The sequence below is a fragment of the Halyomorpha halys genome, unplaced genomic scaffold, assembly GCF_000696795.3.
Source record: "Halyomorpha halys isolate HHAL.00 unplaced genomic scaffold, Hhal_1.1 Scaffold664.1, whole genome shotgun sequence".
Taxonomy (NCBI): domain Eukaryota; kingdom Metazoa; phylum Arthropoda; class Insecta; order Hemiptera; family Pentatomidae; genus Halyomorpha; species Halyomorpha halys.
The window spans coordinates 1112582-1135254 of record NW_027115162.1 but is presented as its reverse complement, the minus strand read 5'-3'; the positions used below and the strand labels follow the sequence as shown (position 1 = coordinate 1135254).

Genomic DNA, 22673 nt, shown 5'->3' with positions numbered 1-22673 from the left:
GAAACTGGGGTTTATTCAGCAAGATAACTGATATACGTTGAAACAATTCAGCAATGCCCTTCCCAATGTTGTACGTTTGAATCCTCTATTTTAAGGAATCTAACGAATATCCATAGATTATGGCTGTTGACATATCTTGTAGACAGGTTATTTTTTGACTGCCCTACAAGCTTTGAGACAGTCTGTAGGATGAACCTAGTAGAGAACTTAAACCTAATCGATGGTATTAGCTTACAAATATGTCCAATATAAAATAAAACCAAACCTTATTTTTTTGTCAGAGATGTACTTTTTAAGCAAAGCAGCGATATGTATATCTATTAGATCACAACTTTGTACGCATTAATACCATGCATGAGATTAGCTATGACTCACTACTAAACCAATAAGATTTCTAACCTGTCGAAACTTAAAGATTGACTAATGTATTAGTCAGTCTATCACCAGTTTTCATAAACATCAGACTCATATTAGTACCCATAAAATGGGCTAATTACCAATATGAAAGTACAATGGAATACTGATAATCATAAACTTCATTAATCTGAAACTGAAATTAGAGTATCCTCTGTTTAGTTATAAAGGACTGCGGTTAAAATAAAAAATAAAATAAAACCACAGCTCTACTAAGTAATATATTGGGTATATTTTTCAAAATTACAAGTAATACAATTTACTGAATTAATGAATTTACTGAACTAATTACTGTATTACTGATTTAGAACTGTTTGAAGCATGGCAATTTATTGTTTAATATGTCATTTACATATTCTATGTAATAAATACATAAGTTTATGAACAAATACTTAAAAAGCTACAGTAAAATCTGACAGCTAGGATCAGGGGACGGTCGTGAGTTTATAAACTTTTTGTGGCTAGAAAAAACTTGATAATATATTTCTTGGGATGTAGGTTGTGTGGATTACCTTAATGCAATTCTCTAAGTTCAAATGCATTATAGATATTAATTTTTAGGTTTTAGTTTCAATGTTAGTCTAGCAAGACAGTGTGAAATTAGGGTCATGAAAATGTCCTTGTTTGTAGATGTTTTTTTACATATTTCTGCCCCCGAAGAATAATGACAACTGCTCACTCTCATTTCTAAATCATAATTGAAATAATGTGTCTTTGCTCTGCCTGAAGGGAAGATTGTGTGAGTTATAGCATTGGATTATCCCTTCCATGGCTAATCCCATTAATTACTATTATATGGATTCACAAACATCTAATAAACTTATATTAGAGTCCACCTTGACTATAAGGTCAATTTTACAGATGTGTCATCATACTTCCGGAGCAGTGTATACCATGTTGTTACAGTATAACAGCATCCATTCATAAATTTATGTTGTTTTATATAAAGTCTATTGAACAATAGATTCAGACCAAAGTTCTTTAAACTTGAAATTATTTTTATTACAAGAAAAACAGAAATGTTACATAATTGATTTACAAAAGAAGAAGATATTACATACTACAATAACAAGGAAATAGTTTATTTAATTCTATAAAATGAAAACAGTTGAAATTATACTAAAACAAATATCAGTTAAAGGGTAGTAGTGTTTTTCAACTCATTGTTTATTGCTTTGTAACCTGCTTAAGTGGGCCCTGGATATGTGAGAAACCTCTGCTACCTATAATTATGAGGTCCCGACACTTTCCCATTGAAATACGACCTCTCTTACTCAAAATTTTTAAACCTTTGTAGTTGAGATTTGATTTCTTAGATTTTTTTCTCATTTTTTGTGGCTCTATAGCTTTTATAAGTGAGACAATTTATCAGGTTTGGACAGGTTGTGACACCTTTGAATTTCTTCCCCATATGCTTTGTTTTGCTGTACTAATATATACTTTTTACGATAAACAAGCGAATAAAAATGCACAAAATGATGAGTTTTAAAGTGTGGTGGAGAAAAAACATTAGAAACCTTATATAAATATTTTGAGATGTCAAATATTGATGATGCTGACTACATATATTTAATCTAATTTATACCACCGAGAAACACCTTAAAGCTATTAGCACTCACATACAAATCAATATAACTGACTTTTTATGTTTGTGTAACTGATTGAGTTTTTTATTGCTTTCAAAAGTGAAAGTACATATATATAAAAACATAAAATATAATTTTTATCTGTATTAATGAAAAATGGTTCATTTTGACCGCTCTCAGCTGGGCCCTTTGTAAATAAGACAGCTCTCATTTTAAACCAGCCTATTTGGAAAACTGGATGAACAAAAAGCCTCTTGAACTGTTAAAAATATCTGGCCCCTTGAGATTCCAGTTATACAAGTTTCACTGAACTTAATTTTCTGGTATTTTAGTTTTTGGATGTGATACTCTTTCGCAAGCCTTAGTTCCTTTAAACTTAAATACTCTGTTAGTGAATATATACATATGTAAATATCAAAACTACTGTATGTATATAATTGGTAAGATATGAAACTTTGATATTTGAACTATAATTTATGGATCTATGTTAGCTTTTATCCATCATAGTCAGAATGCTATTAATTTTGTATTGAGATGAAGACCAACAAATAAATTATAAATGTAAGGTTTGCATTTCAGTTCTCTAATGCCTAGTTTTAGACAACAGTGCTAAACTTCTATACTAAAATTATCTGTATATAATAAATAAGCAAAAAGTTTATTTCATTAATTTAGTACTTATATATTTTGTATATTTTTAAAACTTATTATTTATTAAATAAATATCTTAAAATTGAGATAACAGTGTGAGAATTTTTCTGGCCCAGTTTTTTTTATTTGGATATTACCTCTTAGTAATTATATTTTCAGGATTTAAATACAGACTTCTCACTTGTTTGCTTATGTTATATATGTTAAAAGTCTTACTCTTAATCATGTAAAAGGTAATTTTTTCTTAATAATACTAATTTACAACTTAGTGCTTTAATCAGAATTAAGTTATTTTATTATTTGAATTTTCTGAAACATCTATCATAACAATGTAACAAAAATTCATAGGAAGGTGGAATTATTTCATCATGAACAAATAATAATATATTTTAAATAACAATATCTTATTGTTATTTTACTATTTCACATTTTATCTCCTCAGTCTATCAGGTATATTACAAATGAATAATTATTCGTCTATAGTAAATAATTGCTAATTAATAACACCATAAATAAATAATATTTAAAAATTATACATCAATAAAACAAAAAAAATAACATGACAATTTCTAATTTAGAATTCCATTAAGTTGAAACGTTGCAAAAAATTTTTCCTTAAATAATAGTTCAAGTAACTGCCTAAAGGTAGCAGCACAAATCAAGACAGGCATATAATAGTTCAAATAAGCACCGCAAGAGGCCAGCACCATCCAGACAGTCCTTTCCGAAGTCCAGCACAAACATTTTATTTAGTATTAGGAGAGTAGGAACTCACAGGAGATAACAACTGTCAGTACAGGCCGATCGAGAGAGCTCCTGTGAGTTCCTACTCTCCTAATATAAAATAAAATTTTCGTGCGACTTCGTAAATTCGTCTGGATGGTGCTGGCCTCTTGCGGTGCTTATTGGAACTACCATTTTCTGCCTTTCTTGATTTGTGCTGCTATCTGTAGGCACTTAGTTGAACTACTATTTCAACGTTTTTTAAATTTTAAGTCCTTTTCAGGGTTCCAATGGTGTATAACTTTTAAATCGTATTTATTTATGCGTGTTATTAATTATTCATTATTTACTATGGATTAATTATATTCTTATTAACTTCATTCATAAATGGCTGAGATATAATGTGAAATAGTAAAATAACAATAAGATATTGTTATTTAAAATATATTATTTGTTTTTGTTAAAATCATTTCACCTTTCTATGAATGTGTATTGCCTTGTTATGAAGGTTCTGTTAAAAAATTCAAATAATAAAATAATTTAAATCTAATTAAAGTACAAACTCGTAAATTAGTTTTATTATGAAAAAATAACTATTTATATAGATTAAGAGCATAAGGCTTTCAATAGATTTTATGTAGACACATTTCAAATAGGAATGTCTAATTTGTGAACATTTTTATACTAGAAAGTAGTGATCATACAGAGGTAGGTAATTTTGGCCTCATTATAGAAAATCTGATTGACACTAAATGAAAATAAGATGCATACCTTTTGAAGTGCATTTTTCTGGAGGTGTAAATCAAAAGAACATTAAAAATTACAATTTTTTTATTTATAATATGCGAAGGAAGTGTTTTATACAAAATGTAACCTAGTATTAACTTAAAGGGGAGGAAATTACCAACAATTCATGTTATGATTTTTGTAGTGTTTTGTTTCTGTGGAACAGTCCAGTCACATGGAGTTCAGAAAGGGCTTTAAGTGAAAAGTTCTTGTGACATTGGTATACCAACTTCCTTTATACTTGGGGGAGGAGAGGAAAAGGGTAATGAACACAAAGATTTTGAAGTTATAAATGTTTTCTACTGGGAAGCATGAAAATTCAGCAAAAAACATAATTTTTTATTTCAGACTCTAACGTAAGCGAAGGTGATCCAGTACAAACCTGAAGACGAGAAATATTTTTTGTACAATAGGCAGTCAAATGTAATTCAAAAAAACTGGAATTTTGATACTTATATAAATGGTGTGGGAATTCAAACCAACTTAAACAACAAAATTGTTCTTTTGTTGTTCATTCTTTACATGATTTTAGGGCTTGATTGAATTTGAAATAAGCAAAAGGCAGGTTCAATGCATTGCCTCGGGCAGAACAGGACTTGATCCAGATTGCAGGAATTTAATATGATATCTGTTGAGGCCGAACAAATTTAGCTAAGGTATCCTCCCATTGCATCAGCTAAGGCTTAGGGATCTGTGATTATTCAATCAGTCAACTTGGGCATATTAAAGTAGAAAGGGTGTTTTTTTCCATTAGTTTCCTAACTACACCCTAAAGGTCAGTGACAGGAGTATTAACACTGATCAGGGACACAAGTTCTCGACAACACTGTTTTTATTCTTTTTTGGACAACAAAACGTGCTTCTTTCTTTGCTGTAAAATATTTTTCTAAATTTTCTGAACTAGGTTTATTTCTTAATTTCCGCAAGGCTTCTTTTTTACTTTTGATAGCGATGGAGCATTCCTTCACCCACCGAGGGATGGGGATCTCTTTAATACTTGATCTAATCTTTGGTATTACGCAATCCGCTGCCAAGTTTGCTTATTCATCTTATATTGGATAGCCGAAACTTAAATTTTTGGAATCTATGAAGGCTTCTATTAATTTTCCTGCACTATTTGATTGTGAGGACCCTAAAAGAGGACTGTTAACAAAGTAATTTATTATTAATAAAAGAATGATTTTATATCATTTAGGAAATTGATGGACTAATCAATAAAATGTAAAAACAAAGTAGAAAATTTGAAACATATATTTAACATAAATATGATATGGAATTTACAATGTGTTTATTACAACTTAACAATAATCTTGTCATAACCAAATTAAATTCAAATGATTTACATATATTCATTATACAACATTATAATACAATTCCATGTCACAATGCTACACGATTACTATCTGTATTTAAAATACAATTTAAAAAAAAATACAATTTAAAAAAAATACAATTTACAAATGAAAATTAAAAATATGAATTGAAGTCTTTACTGATAGGAAGGCAATTATCTAGATATCCATTAATTTTTACACTAGTTTATCACATTAAATATAAATAGAAGTGACAAAAATTTGTTCACCTCAGAATAATAACATACTTAGCTAAAATACATCACCTATGTTGTTATGACTAAAAACACAAGGTTTGCTTACAACATATCCATTTTTTTTTTTTTCTCCTTTTCTGTTTTATGATTCCTCAATTTTCTCAACACTTCCTTGTGAAATATTTTTCTATGTACTGCTGCCGTTTTCTAAAACAAAAAGTGAAACACCATCAATGCCATAATTACTTTTCAATAATACATAAATTCACACCACTTTATCATCCTGGAACCAATAAAAACAATGGAACAGGGACTGGAATAATGTACAGGCAGCAGCAATTACACGAAAAAACAAATTAAACATATATTACCTCTTAGTGATTTTAAACAGTCTTCAATAGCTGTTTTAAACTTTCTTGCAAGATTTTCATCTTTGAACTTTATGCATAAACTTTCAGATACTGGTTTATCGTCACTTTTATCAGGACAGTAATTAAGAGCAGACCAACAAAATGCTTTATCAGATTTAGTTTTCAATTCAAAATCAGCTGGTATAAGGTGATTACAAACCAATTTGTAAACCTGAAAAAAAAAAAAAAATTAAATTATGGAAATACAGAACATAGATATATATAAAGGATTATGATTATGTTCTCGCTTTAATAACTAATAACTTAAAATATATAACAGAACTCTTTTTTTTAAAATAAACAATATTAATTATTATACTAAGCCATCTGGTGTGTCCACTCACCACTTTCTCTCAAAGGTTCATTGTTTGCAGCAAACAATGGAAAATGTTCATAGTATGTATATTTTTAATTTTGCACAAATAAAATTTACTCTTCATCCTTAGGGCTTTGTTCACTATGGAACACTTTCATTCGCATACTGTTGAAACGAAAAAAAAATCCTGATTTTCTAACGCATTTTTGAGGTTTAAATCAAACCGCACTTGGATTTCAAAATACTATAATCATTATGGTTATAAAGCAATTCTTCACCAACAAATAAAGTGGGTTTTCTTTCACCTCTTAAAAGTAAAAAACTTTTTAATACCAATAATATTTCATTTTAACATATGGCTACATAACGATTTATTCTAAAGCATATTCAATTATTTTAATATTTTTTTAAAAATAAAAAATCTAGAAAAGTCCAACCATGATGTATTTAAAAAAAATGGAATTTTTTTTTTAATCCCATCGGGGCTATTGGTGAACAGTGTAAAACTGATCCAAAATCAATTTCACCAAATATCGTCCACTACTTTCACTTAAGTATGTGATAGTGTATTCTCCTTGACATACCCATATTTCTTTAGCAAAGGTCTAGCCCAATTCAGCCCAAAGCTGATGGAAAGTTGAGGATTAATATAAAAAATGGAACTACCATCAATTTTAACAAATTCCATTCATTATGTTTTGTGATTCATTCACAAATGTATTTTTCTGGATATATATATTCATGTCCAAACTGCTCATCCTATTTTCAGACAACAAATTACTGGTTATGAAATATAGTTAACTATGTGTCCATTATAATTATGTGAGCTAAACTGGCATCTACTTGGCAAATTTAAAAAGAAAATTAAAAGTTATTATGAAAAATCTAAGCCCATTTTTTATTACTTATACAGTTTTCCCAGATTCCTTGACTTCTCCCTGACATTTCGAAGATTAAAAAATTACCTCACTATACCCGGTCCCTAGACTCTATTTATATAAAAGTGTATTTATTTATATAAATACCCTGTAGGTTTCTATAAATGTATTCAGTATTTATGAATACTTTGAGCCTTGGAGGAGGGAGAAGGAGCTTTTGGCATGTATTGTGGATTTGAAATTGCAGATACAATACACCCAACTTTGATTCAAAGTATAAGCAATGCTATCTCTTTCCTAATCATGGTATGATTTTGATAATTTTTTGTTTTTTATTTGTAGAGAATTTAATGATATCACAAATAACAGTTAAGCTTTTTTTCCTACTCTTTCTCAGGGATTCTTGAAGCATGTGTTCTACTAATACTCCGAAAGTCATTAGATTTGACAGGAAGAGATTATATTAAATTGTTAAAAATGAAAAGCCAGGCAAATTACTAATAAAGAATTTTGGTTAACTGCAGGTCATAAGCAAATACTTTAAATAATGAGCAAAGTTTGCAAATTTCTTAAGATATTTTTTACTTTGCTCAATCTCCTAACATTAATGATTAAATATTAGTGCTAATTTCTCGTCCGAAATCATAATAATCAAAGACACCAAAAGTTATTGACATAAAGGCTTGACTAAACTTCATTATTTCTTCAAGCCTTCTTAACCATTAAATAAAGAATCAATTATAACAATGAATTCTTTAAACCATTAAAAAAATTAATGTGGATATTAAAACATAAGATAACGAAAAATATACACAACTTTTTTTCTTGGAACTAAAAGAATAATTTTTTATTTAATCATGTGTTTATATTAAGGTTATTAATTTTATTGTGTTAAAAACTTAGGAAGTTAAGATAAAACATTTCATTAAGCAGATAAGTTGCAATATTTTAATATTTTTTAATTCATGAAAAAGCCTGGTGCTAAAAAAACTGCAGAAAAGCAAATATTAGAACATGATAAAAATGAAGAAAAAGGGAAAGGAAAAAATAAAATTAATTTAATGAAAGATGAAACATTATGGATGAAAGACATTGACAATTCAAATATTAAAAAAGGTTTAGAATTTACTTTTTGCATTGGAATCTTTGTTGAAGCTACTCCTGAATATTATGGTATAATAGAAATGTTTAATGAAGCTTCAGTAGTCGGAACAAGATGGAAAATAAAAGTCATCTCAAAAGAATATATAAGAAATGTGGTACATGACAATTTAAGGTCAAACAAATACAAACCATTTAAACAGCTTTGTACACAAATAGCCAGGTATTACACTGAATGAACTATAGTGGTGGTAAAAATTTAAAACATAGAAATTATTTATCTTCTTGTAGAAATGAATCATGGTTACAAAAACAAGATTTAGATTATTTGCTCATCTTTAGCTAGATTAAAAATACATCTATAACACTTCAATAAAAAACTAATAAGCTACTCCTCTTTTCCCTTCTGTCGAAAAATATTAATGGAAATTATTAAACGGAGATCCTTTATCTATTATAATTTTAGAAATGTTAAACTTTCAGAAGTAAAAAGCTAAGCTGATATTAGAAGAAGCTTTGCAAATCAAAGAGTACTGAAAATAATTAATTGGCTTCCACTTCTCTCCTCCTATCAAAAGATTTGTATACCAGGTGCTACATCTTTTATTGAAAATGTGATTTGTAGTTGAGATTTCAGATTTCTGCTACATCAAAATATATTTTGTTGGCCAAGCATTGATCCCTTTATTAAAGAAAGGGCTAGAAATAAAAAGACTAAATTCTCAAAACAACAACCTCCTCCAGATCATCAACATAAGAAAAACGGAACATTTAGATGAGCCTTACAAACCGAGTTCATTTTCTTTCTGTTTAAACAAAATGAAAGTCTGAAACCAAAAACAATATAACAATATTATAATTTTTTCCCGAGTCTGTAGCATTTTATCTTGACACCATAGTATTTTTTTCACATAACAAAACTTATTGATAATAAAATGTTAGCAATGGGCAATGCACAATTTAATCATATTATGTTTTGCTCATTTGATATCCTTGGCTGGAATAACTTGGATTTATTGAATTGTCTCTTAGCAAATTTGGAAAAATAACAATATATACATATGCATCAATGGTTTGCTTTAATAGAGACAAACCTGACAACAAAAAAAAATATTTATTCTGTGTTTGACACATTCCATAGACTGTAACACAGACTGGAGTCACTTAGCTTAGTGAAAATCTGTAGGATGATCCCTGTTGAGAAGGTAACCCCAGCATGGGATATAATCTAATTAATAAATCCAATTTTTTTTTTGTCAGATGTGCCATTATTAAAGCAACCTTTTTCTTTATGGCTGCTTGGTATTAAAGTTATACTGTCTTAGTCATGGCTGGTAGATGCCAGGGGTCAATGACCATGTATCCTCTCTCCCAACGTTTGCATCTTCGGGATTGTACCTCATCTCTACACCTCAACAATGAAAATACCTGATCTATCATGTAAACGTATTTCTAAATAATTAAATTTAAGCAAATTTCTTCCATTTACTGCAAAGCTTATATGATCATCACCCTCCGATATAAATATTAACTTAAGATTTTTTTCTGAACATTTGCATAGAATTCAATATATTCAACAACTTTTTATTTGACGATGAAGGCAAAACCTTTGCAGGAGATCTCTTGACATACTTCTCCAATATTCAGAACAGATTTAAGAAAATGTTATTGACTAAGAGAAAAAAGGTTTAACAACAGAAAAATTTAGGAATACATACATAAAATCCCTATTACCTCAAAAGTGATAAAAGTTAGGAAGGTGAAAGAAAAAATACCCATCATAATGAGGAGTGTTCAATTCTTTAAATTGAAATTTAAATAGCACCCTTGAAATAGCCATCATAGTATTCAATGGAAAATATAACTTTATACAATTAAAAGAGTACGTGAACAAAAATCCATAAACAAATTTAAAATCCTCTCAGAAAAAATAATTTACCTTCTAGCAACAAATTTTCATGATAACCTTTATAAAGTGAAAATCAACCCTCTATAACATGTGTTAACAAAACAAATACTCAGTACCTATCCACAAATGGAATCTTTTACAGATTAACTAATGAGAAAAAGTAGATTTTCCAATTTTCAATATTTTTCAGGCACTATATTTTTCCTATAAAACAATATCTCATTACCTTACACAATAATTTCAACGCATAATTACAAATGTATATTACTTGATAGCTTGTATATTATTAGTGTTAGTCTTTTCACTATCTTTCATATGAATTAGGATCAAATTTAATTTTCATAATCATGTAATAAAGATATATTTATTTTTTCAAAGTTATGCAGGTTACGACTTGGATGGGAAAATACCGACAAAGTTCCTAGCTTATTTTATCATGTATGAAATAAGACGGCTAAAAAATGTCCATAATCAAATGAAGTTGTATGAAGCAGACATTGAAGAAGAAAAACTGAAACGTTTGGAAAAAGCCTTTGAACAGGATAGTTCAGAACCAACTGCTGAAAAAATTGATGAATTGGTGAAAACTAATAAAATTGAGGTAATAAATACACAAATATATAATATGAATACAAATATTAAATGAAAGCAGAAGAGCTACATCAAACTTTTTCTTTGTTTATCAAAATAATAGAGTGTCACAATACTCAACTTTATTTTAACACATTATTTATTGGATACAACATTTTTTATTTTAATTTTATTTGTAACAGAAAATGATAATTGAAATATTTCATTTAGATTTCATAAATCAACCACTCCAATAAATTAATGTAATATGTTATTATGAATGTAATATAATATACAAAGGATGTTTTTCTTTGATTAACATTTCAGTCTACCTATTACTATTCGACTGTCTTTAAACATACCAAGATATATGTTAACACTGAAGGTGCTGAAATTGCTGGGTTAGCTCAATAGGTTCCACACCGTGAAGTGGGTTCAAAGTGAATTGTAGATGATAGGAGAGGATCCTACTATTTATCTTAATCAGGAATTAGCCGGTCTTAATGAAACCACAAACCACAGGTTTGCTATGTGGATAGTCTATCTCAGGGAAGATGACTTAAAATTGTTCCGATATGAAGCAGGTTATAGCCTCTTGCTAGGGAAACAGGAAGTTATAGGAGGGTAACCATATTTCCAAAATCATCAACAAAAAGATCACATAATAATACTAAAGATCATCACAATCTGAGATAAATGAAAGATCTAAATCCTAAACATTTATTATTTACTAACCTCTTCAGATCTTCCTACTATAAAATTACAGTATCATTTCTCAGTAATTTTAATTTATGCTCAAATCAAATGCTTTTATTCAATAAATATCACAGAGGAACCAAATTATAATAATTTTTTTTTTAATTGAAATTAAAATAGCTCCCTTGCAAAAGCCATCATAGTATTCAATGGAAACTATAACTTTATACAAATAAAAAAGTACATGAACAAAAATCCATAAACAAATTTAAATCCTCTCAGAAAAATAATTACCATCTAACAACAAATACACACTGCCTATGTATCCTACCTCATGAATGGACATGAATCATTGCAAAACTCCAGCTTCACCCGTCATGTTAAGTCAGTTGTATCTATTTTGAGACCAAAAATAATAGGCGGTCACACAGCAATTAGCGTTTGTTTTATTTAGATTAGATTGTACTTTTCCAGTGTTAATAAAAATTATTTTAATGTATAAATATTCAAATTTACAACGCCAAAACTAAAGATATTCATTTCACATAAAAATGATTAAATAAATGTTATTCATCTACAAAATGCATCAATATATACTATTTAAAACATCTAATAATTCTATATTTCAAAAGAATTATTTATAAACAGTAATAATAATTATTTATTTGGACTTATGACATAAATTTAAGTTTTTACATACAAAAAAATATATATTTTCTTCTATCATCAAAATAACAATGTTTTCTTTACATTATTAATATTAATCAACTTTTTCTATATTCTTCATAATATTTACTTTCCATTGTTCAATTTCTAATGTCTATGTTCTTGTTCTGTTTCTGGTAACAGTCAATACTTTTTGTTTTTTGACAAGAGACTTAAAATATCACTACAATATTCTATCTGCCAGAGCTGTGTACTTAAATTAAAGCCAGTAGAGTCCATATCAACTTGTATCATTACCTCATATAAATGAAAATTTTAAAGAATTTAGATTTAACATTTTGTAAGTATTCCTCAGAGGATTTGCTATATTATTTTAAGTCAGAAATTGAATTGCTTTTCTATCTTTAGAACACAGAAAATCATAATATACAGCATTCAGGCACAAATAAAATATTTAGTTTTAATACTTGTTACCTATTAAGGTAATTTTAATGACTTAAAAATAAATTTGTCAGGATAAAAATGAGGTATATGGTATCAGACGACCAGAATCAGAACTAAACACTCGGCTAGAGGAGAGAGATTTAAGATTTATTGATGATCATCCGATAGCAGGACCTCAAGTATACATCGCCATTACTACTATCTACGACCCTCAGCTGCCTACTGAACTTATTGAAGTTTTAGGAGTTCCAGTCCATTGTGTCGTCAAAGTTGGAAATGATTCGGTAACAATAACATATGAAGCACACAGGAGAAAAATTAGTTATCTCACTTTTTCTTTACTTTTTGTTCAGGAGAACAAAGTTTATCTTGGAATCTTTCAGTACTCTTTACAAGAGACAAGTCAAATTTTTTTTTTTTTTAAAAAAAAGCTATTGATTCTATGTGAAATGTAGAATCTGGTATAGTTTCAAAATTGAAAAAATGTAAAATAATATAGAATGGGATAAAATTTTGAAGGACTAGCTGAGCAGAGGAAAACAAGACATCTTTGTGTTTTACCTGTCAGTGATTAGGTATCCTACACATTAATTTTTGAAATAAGATGATATTTAAGACTCAAAACGACAATTTATAAGCCATGTTACCTTATTTCTCCTACTAACTCTTATGTATTCTTCAAAAATTATTTAGACCCATTTATGCTTGTTTTTCTCATGCTTTAACTTTACCACTGTGTCCACCATCCTCAAATACAATACTTTTTTTTTTTAAATTGAGTTATCTCATTTTTCCCCAGTGGTTTCATGTATATATATATTCTTTTTGGTACATTCAATCAGTACAATATTATGAACAATTGGAGCAGTTGTAAACATCAGAGGATTTATAACCACATAAAAACAGAAACCAATTGTTTTATTTTCAGTTATGTAAGAGATTACTCTTTCTTACCATAACAATATTCAGACATTAGTAACAATGCATTATGAAACTAAACTAAAGAATGATCAAAATCTGAAGAAGATAGTTCAAAAATAACAGCTTACTAGCAAAAATAATTGTTAAATACATGTATAGAAGCTTCAGGCTCTAACCCATCCCCACTTTTAGGTAATGAGTTGGTTTCTACAGTTAAAACATGGTGTTATAACAAAATAACCCTCAAATATGGTTTTCAATTTGGTTATTATTGCACTAGTGTTTCATTGTATTAAAGATTATACAAACTGATTTTGTTTCCTAGAAGCAAAAGAAGTTTATAGTCTTGAAGTTTACCACCAGCTAAAACTAAACAAGACTATATACATAAATACAGATTTCAGTGAATCTAAATTTAGAAATATCAGCATAGCTTTGTCATACTTTAGCAACATATTTAACCAAATTTTGAAACTTCTAACCAACATTAAACTAAACTATGCTTTTTTTTGTGTCAACCTAGTATAGTTCAGGTAGAAATAAATAAATGGACGTACATACAAACATATATACGTACATATTTACACACACGCACACATACGTACTAGAGGATGAATTCCGTGCGGAGTAGCTAGTCTCCCATCGGGCGCTTCCTCAGGTGGCGGATAGAGGGATTCTCACCAGATATGGCGGGAACCGGGGAAATAAAATACCAGGGGTGGACCAAAACTAGAATCAAATCCAGAAGTGACGGTTTCTAGAATAGGCGGCGTACTAGTCAGCGTCTGTTCATCAGGTTAGAGGCGGCTGTTCCAAAACCTAGCAGGAGGTATAAAATGCGAAAATAAAAAAAATGTGTTATGGAAAGTAACATCAATAGTGCTACGGTGCAGGGGCACGGAAACCCAGTACCGGTGTCGGTAGGGAATGTGAAAGCGGGTTCCTCTGCGCCATCATCATACAACTGCAGTACTGCAACGGTGGGAGACTTGGCCATTGTAGCATCTAATGCCACAAGACTAACCACAACTGAGGTGATGCATAATCTCTTAGGAGCAAAATTAAGCAGCTTCTCTTCTTCATTCGCACCAAGAATAATGTCCATGGTAAGATAAGGAGTTTTGCATGCGAAATCCAACTATACTTTGAAAAGTTGGAAACAGCTGCCCTCCCTATTCAAACTGCAGATGGCCACACCCAAACGAGGGAGGTCAGTCTACCGAGGAAGAATGCTGTAAAGTCAGAGGAGACAGTAACAACACCTTCTTTGGCAGGCGATAAAAGAAAAAACAAGAAGAAAACCGCACAACGCAATGCACCATTGGTGCATCATAATGTATATCGCCCTCATAGATCTAATGCAGTTCAACAAGAAGAACAACAGGAAGAACTATGGCAAGAAGTGCTAAAAAGATCGAGAAAGAAACCTCGCCCTAAGCCTCCGAGGCCTGATGCAGTCATTGCAAAAATATTGGAGAGCCAGTCCTACTCAAATGTCCAGCGAAAGGTGAGAGAAGATCCGGTGATGGTGGAAATGGCCTCTTCAACCACCAAGGTTCGGAAAATTAATAAAGGTGATCTGCTACTCTAATTAGGCCGGAAGAAAGAGCAATCTCTTGCTGCACTAAAAAGCTCAAAGGAGGATGTGCTTGGCGAAGGGGCAGAAGTGCGGACAAACAGCGGTTATTTCACTTCCGGTTCTCCAGGCTAGGAAGGTTATGTCTCAAGGAAAGGTTCGAGTAGGCCTTCTTGTTAGACGTATACCTGAAAGACTTAGAGTTGCAAAGTGTTTCCGTTGCTGGGAGTACGGACACATAGCTCGGAATTGTGTTGGAAAGGATAGGACCTCCCTATGTCGAAACTGTGGAAAACGGGTCTCAAAGCTACTATGACCAGAAACCGCAATGCGCACTATGTGCGGGAAATGGAGATGCTGACCACCCCAGCGGAAGTAGTAAGTGTCCAGCTTTCCGTTCAGCATTGAGAACAATGATCCAACCCAACAACATCGCAGATGAGAATACTCCAACTGAATTTGAACCATTGTGAAGCTGCACAGGATCTCCTCTACCAAACTGTACGGGAACAGCACATCGACGTCGCTATTCTCTGCGAACAATATAAAAATCTGGATGGCAACTCGTGAGTATCCGATGGCAGTGGTAAAGCTGCTATTTGGGACTGTAATTCCCAAGCTGTCCAGGAAGTGAATACTGCATCGCACTCCGGCTTTGTATGGGGAAAGGTCAACAACGTATACTTCTTTAGTTGTTACGCCTATTCCAGTATCACAATCGAAGACTTTGAGAATTTGTTAGATCGCATTGTCTTAGAGGCTAGTTGTCGATTTCATCGATTTGACGTTTGTGAGTGGTCGCCAGCATCGGATTGCAACTTGGAAGGTTTATGGATTTTATACAAACAGTGATCACCAGGCTATATTGATTACACTGGATACAACTACAAGAAAGAAGAGTTGTCGATGGAGAACCAATGGCTGAAACACGAAGACTTTTGATGGCGCTGCGTTCACTTTAATGCTGGAGGATGAATGTGAATTGAAAGGGTCAGCCGAAGAAAAGGTGCATATACTGACCTCTTTTATATCAGGGGGTTGTGATGCAGCTACGGCCCATTCAAAATCTGGTGGACAAATATTATTGCCTATCTTCACTGGTGTTGAAACCAAGCAAGAAAACGTTACCAGTGAGCGAAACATCTTCCAAAGTTTTCTGTGCATCGGGAAGAGTTCAAGAGAACTGGAAGGAACCCACGACAAGCCGTTAAAGAAAGCTAATGATGGTGCTGGAGAGAACTCTGTGATGAGGTGGATGCAGACCCATAGGGTAGGCCTTACAAAACCTAGCCTTGTGGATTTTTATATAACCATGCATACTAATACCGATCCAATTGGACAACACCGAAGAATGCCCTGGATGTCAGACTGCCGAGGAAACAGTGTAGCATATATTTTTTGCTTGCATTCGCTTTGTGGCAGAAAGAAGTGAATTGGAGAGTGTGTGGAGGATGCATCACACCAGTAAATGTGGTGAGCCATATGCTACGCTCAGACCAGCATTGGAACGCAGTGAAGAAATTCACCAAAGTCATGCTCAAGAGGTTGAGAGAGGAAGAGAGGGCTAGGAGACATGACTAGCATAGAAATGTGAAAACCATGTGAAGAAAGCGAGGCGGCACTCAGCCGTTTCCCTTCATGAAGTAATGCCAAGCGGCGGTCCCGTGGAGAGGAATAAACAGGTGTAGGGCAGTGGTTTTAGTGGGTAAAATTCCCACAGACGGCTAGGTATGAAACTATCCGTGACTTTTGAAGATTCTACCGACCCTCGTATAAAAAAGAAATAAATAAATAAAATAAAAATACAAATACATAGAAACACACTTTATATTTGAGTTGAAATGAGTCAAAGAAGTGTTTAAATGAAAAACAAATACATAATGAGACCCAATTTTTTTTTAATTAAACAGGAAATAACCTAAACAAAATACCAACATTATAAATAATCAGGAAGAGGTGAAAAAATCCAACTATATTACACAAATGTCAAATGTGAAAGTTAAGGAATGGCTGAAATGCAAAAAAATAAATCTGCAGTTGGAGAAGAGGAGAGGGGAGGAGGCCCAACCAGTATGGCAATCACAATTTAAGTAGATCTGCACTCATTCAGTTTAAAATCAGCATTTTTTAACACCTATTTGGTTCAATTTCAAACTATAAGGAACAGACATCTAGAGGACATTGTTTTATGAAAACAGTTATGAAGTCAGTGCAGAGAAGTTTCAATACATGGTAGCTCTCACTTTGAATTTCACGTTAACATAACATCAGATTGGAGATAAAATTGACGAAGTAACATTTTAGCTAAGATGAAATTTGTTTTCACCTATGCCTGAACAAGATCTGCACTCTAGAACTGGTAAAAGTTTGAAATTATCAATAATAATTAGTTAATCGTAGATAATTTTACAAGTTTGTCAATACTGAAGTATGAATTTGGTTAAGGCAGAGGTAGTCAGTGGGAAACCTCTTCTTCACAAAAATATAACTTTAATAGTTTTACTCCTAATTTTTTCAATTTATTATTTTTAGAAGTTACATTTTGGTTTAAAATTGTTTCATTTTAATTTATTTATTGAATGTTTGCTTTCTACTCTAAGACAATAAAGCCCACTTTGTATTTTCTGTATTATTATGATATATCATTACAAAGATACTAATAGAGATCACAACAAATTACATCAAATGGGAAGGCTAAATTACAAAAACATAAAAAAATGTTAGAATATAATATAAGAGCATAATAATTTCACCAATTTAATTCCCCCCCCAAAAAAAAAAAATATTTTCACAACATAATTAAAAAGTAATTGACAGTAAAAAATACAAAATTATAAAAAGAAATCATAAACTGTATTCTTTACAAACTAACAAGTCATTTCTTTTAAAGCAGACAAAAGTAGGAGAAGATGATAATACAAAAGAAAAAAATTCAAATCAAAACATACTGCAGGAGATGTCAAATGACTACTTTATGAAAAAAAGAAACAAGAGGCGGCCATTTCATATAGACAATTTAAATGAACAAAAAAGAACAGATATCAACAATTTTTGGTCTGGTTTGATCAGTAAAATTCAGCACCCAGAAAAAACATCATTTTATGCAAAAACTACCTTGGCAATATACACACCACCCTTGGATAAAATAGATTTCAAAGACAAAAATTGGAAACAAATATTTAAAAAATTATTATACGATGAAATGTGTCATGTTTTATATAACCAATATGATCTTAATGTCCTCTATGAAAAATATATGTCTTCAATGGAAGTTACCAGCTTAGATCCATTAGGGAAGTGTAAATTAGAGAAAATGAGTGTTTACAATAGAATACTGCAACATATTCCAAATGAATCAATTAATATTCCCATTATATTTGATAGTATAGTTGCACAAATATCTGTGTTATTTGGGGAAAAAAGTGGCTATGAAGACATCTTAGCCAAGCATAAAGGTAAAAAGATAATACAAAAACAAAAAAGTTTACTGACAAATTTAAAGGAACTCAACTTACTTCATGATGTCTTGACAATAAAAGATAGTTTAAATGATTATAAACCAAGAACGATTCTCTATGGTGATACTGCAAGGCTAAAAAGTTATCATCTAGGAGAAACAGCCAAATTTATCACACAAAAAACATTTCGTCTATTAAGTATGCAATACAAAAATCTATTTCGGAATATTAATAAAACTATAACAAAGGATCACAGAAAACAACATATGCACATGTTCAGAAATGCAGTGGGTATTAGAGACAGAAAAAAATTAGCTGAACTACTTATATTATTAGCAATAATTGATAGAAATCCTTTTGGCCCCAACTTTGATCCACACAATCAAATGACAGAGAACAAAGGTGAATCCACCGACATTGATACACATTATTTAATAGAGGCTGTCTTGGATAGTATAAATGAAACAAAAATTAACCAGAACCATACATTAATACAAAATTTAAATGCAATAGAAGAAATGCACCCTGAAGTTATGGTTCAAACTTTATATAAAATGACTACAACACATAATACTGTCGAAACAAAATATATACCACTGCTTGATGGATACTTATTCAAGTTCTACAACTGTCCAAAAAATGATTATAAAACATGTGTAATGCAAACACCCATCACATTACGTGACTTTGTTAAGTATTCTTTGCCTGAGGAAAAGGAATGGGCTAATCTTTCATTGAAACAATTCCAAAAAATTAATATTCCTGAAACATTCCCATCAGATCTTCATTTACTAAAAAATGGGATAACTGATCCTATTCATCCTCCAGTGAAAGTCACTCCTGTTCTTTTGATTGATTCCAGTTCATTTAGTATCCCTTTGGGATCCGTAAAGAAAGATGAAGAACAGTCGTCACTTAGTTCCAATGATGATTGGGAAGAAGATGAAAGATGTAAGGAGGTTCAGAGGGTGAACAAAACTGTTATATTACAGCCTAAAGATATCAAGCATAAGCAAACTGTTTCTAAAATTTATAATGTCGGGCCTGGAAAAAGGCTGCAATTTTATTCAAGAACTATAGAAGCTATGTTCAGACATGGAACTAAAGTTAGAATTCATTTTCAGCACCAGCTATATGAAAAGAAAATTATGAACTTGGAACTATTAACTTGTGGCCACAGGATGTATTACAGTACTAGTTTAAATGTAAATGAAGATCCAATTTCATTTCAAATTCATCACAGAACAGGAATTATACTTTCTTTTCAACAAAAAGAATCTAAGAAATACACAGCAAAATACACAAAGTTTACTAAACGAGGTAATTATAGTGATTCAGAAGTAGATACCGACAGAAATTCAAGGAAAGAAACACAGAAAAGTATTGAGATGAAAGAAAAACGCAACACTTCAATAGATGAAAATGATTCCATCAAAGTTGAGAAGGCTGAAGAATTAGAGAGATGTCAAATCCAATCTTCACCTCATCCTTTAATCAATAGGCTGAGTACATTCACATTGTCAGCATCATGGCCATCAGGTTATTTCATGGAATGTAATACACTTCCAAAAACAGAAACAGTCTACATTAAACACAGATATTTAACGAAAGGTCCTAGTTGTAAACTGATCGAAAATGAATTATATCGCCTTAACCTTCCTAATAATAATGTAATTAAATTTATAAACAATAAAACATTTGAAATCTTGTTTCCAACAGGTGAAAAAATTATATGCCAGAAATATTTTTGGAGAAAAACTAAAACACAAAAGAGAGATGTTCGGACACGCTCCATTTATGAAAAAATAAAAAGAGAAATTGTACCAGTTCTATACAAAATTTTCCACACAGATGGTAAAGTAGAATCATTTAAAGATGGAAAGAAAGAATCAGATGGAAAAATAAATATAAGAAATAGTACAGATGTATTAAATGACTACAAGGTGAGTGAAATGTCTAATGGAACAACAATTGTACAGAAAAGTGATGCTTCCCAAGTTGTCGAATTTAATGATGGCACAAGGTTTACAACATTAGTACAAGTAAGTCCAGAGGAAGTATTTTGTGATTGGCCTTTAGAAGAAAAACTCCAATGGTTTCAAGGTTATTCAGATTTCATGATAATGAGTGATATTTCAGAAATAGAACATCCAGCTCAAGAAAAAAAAATTAAAGATCAACCAATGAAAAAAGGTATACTAGAAAACGAAGGATACGTAAGCATAACAAGAACAGTATTCATTGAACACCCAAATTTTGCGACTACTTACAACTGTAGTGAAACTAAATCAACAATCATTAGATTTCCAATGAACACGACGATATACTTATATTCTAATGGAAATTATGATATAAAATTTGCAAATGGAACAAACATTGGGATTAAAAAGGATAGGTTTGTAATAGATAAGTTCATGAAAAATTCACTTTTCCAGCACACAGTAATAATGCCACATGCATTAAAATTTAACGATAGTCCAGACCCACCACTTATACAATTTTTGACAAGTGATATTCATGGAAATGAACTTAAAATTGACACTACTAATTTTCTTCATTACAGGTATGCATTGTCCGAAAATAATAAGTTTTGTTTAAAACATCTAACAGATAATGTGAATTTTTTTTTCCTAAGGCGAGATTTAAGAGGGATTGAAATCTTTCCACATTCTCGGTTGGCAAATATAAAAGAAATAAATAAAACTATCAAAGATTCATATGTACAAGAATTTTGGAGTACACCATTTAAAGACTCAATTTTCCTATCTCCAACGGAAACAGTCTCTGAAGAATGGATTATGCCATATTCAGCACCAATAGCATCAATGTCCCATAATGTTCCATCAACTTATGGGAAATCCTGGGTATTTCCATTTGATTCAAAACCAAGATCTTACTTAATTACACCTAAAACATTGACTATGAGAGTAATTAAAACATTTATCTGTGAAAACATTTACAATAAAATAGTAGAACTTATAGAGGATTATAAAAATATGATTGACAATCAAATTCACCATCCAAAATGTAAGTGCCATAAAGTTCGACCATGGGAACACATTTCATTCGATAATGTACAAGATATAGCTTCGATACTATACAAGCGTGGAAATATAATAATAAAAACACCAGATGAAAGTTTCATAAATTATGTCAAACAGTTCATAGTTCTTCATGCAGCTAGGGTTGCAATCAAAGAAAGGAAAATCTCTAAAATAATCCAAAAATATCAAACTCAAAGAACAGCTCTTCTTAATAAGCAAATTCCTCCTTACTTTGCGAGCTGTTTTGGTATCGCTTATCTTCTAACAAAAGAAGTCAGAGAAAAGACTAATAGGGCAATAGAAGAAATGGAATATACTTCTATTTTAGATGGTTTATTAAACAAAAAGATCAATTTAGTGACTGAAAATGATATTAATGACATAACCCGACTTCTTAAAATGTTAAAGTCTGAAATATGGAATGATCAGGAATCAGTGCGCAAAGTCTTAAACACTGGAAAAGAACTTCAAGATAGCTTTGGTAATATGAGGGAAGTTTTGAAATATCATCTTGGAGCAAACCAACCCAACAATCTAGACACTCTTTGAATGACAACAATACATATGGTGCCAATATTATCAAAACAAATTTTAAAAAGAAAAAATATAATCTTTATTTAATTCATCAATTATTTTAATAAAAGACAAATTTTATTCTTAACAAGAAAATTTTCATCCTAAGATATTAGTAATTAACAGCATAGAATTAGAAGTTATTTCTAGAAACAGAACTAATACCAGATTTTTCTCAAACTTAAATAGTAGGCACATCTCGAATATCTCCAACACTCACTTTGGTATATTTATTAAAGATTAAATGTACAATTTAAATGACCATTATAGATATACTTGGAAGGCATAATCGAAGAGCTCTCTCTAATAAGGTTCTCACTAATAATTCTTCTATCTTTTCAGGGGTAAAAAGAAAAAAAAGTATTAACTTTGACCCAATTAATATATTTTCAGTTTATGTGC

General features: G+C 30.9%; 2 protein-coding genes across 7 annotated transcripts in view; one reads left to right on the top strand and one right to left on the bottom strand.

Moving 5' to 3' along the window:
• Positions 1–22673, bottom strand: part of Nup358 (Nucleoporin 358kD) — a 59285-nt gene that overhangs the window by 2321 nt on the left and 34291 nt on the right. For 2 of the 3 annotated variants that reach the window (XM_024358883.2, XM_067052251.1), the window contains exons 30-31: positions 6081–6291; positions 5394–5916 (exon numbers count right to left, since the gene is read on the bottom strand). In XM_024358883.2, the coding sequence (XP_024214651.1) occupies positions 5897–5916; positions 6081–6291 (231 nt within the window). In that variant the 3' untranslated portion in view covers positions 5394–5896. Of the gene's footprint in view, positions 1–5393; positions 5917–6080; positions 6292–22673 lie in introns of those variants that run through there. The other variant, XR_010844773.1, reaches the window with a different exon arrangement.
• Positions 7518–22368, top strand: LOC106685145 (uncharacterized). Of its 4 annotated transcripts, none has more exons than XM_014427678.2 (4): positions 7518–7619; positions 10702–10924; positions 12771–12983; positions 18087–22368. In XM_014427678.2, exons 2-4 carry the CDS (start codon positions 10760–10762, stop codon positions 22245–22247), a joined length of 4539 nt encoding a protein of 1512 aa, XP_014283164.1. In that variant the 5' UTR covers positions 7518–7619; positions 10702–10759; the 3' UTR covers positions 22248–22368. The 4 variants fall into 4 exon arrangements, with proteins under 4 accessions (XP_014283164.1, XP_014283163.1, XP_014283162.1 ...); XM_014427677.2 differs by lacking the exon at positions 7518–7619 and adding an exon at positions 8175–8637 and having other exon boundaries at positions 18090–22360; XM_014427676.2 differs by lacking the exon at positions 7518–7619 and adding an exon at positions 8175–8637 and having other exon boundaries at positions 18087–22360.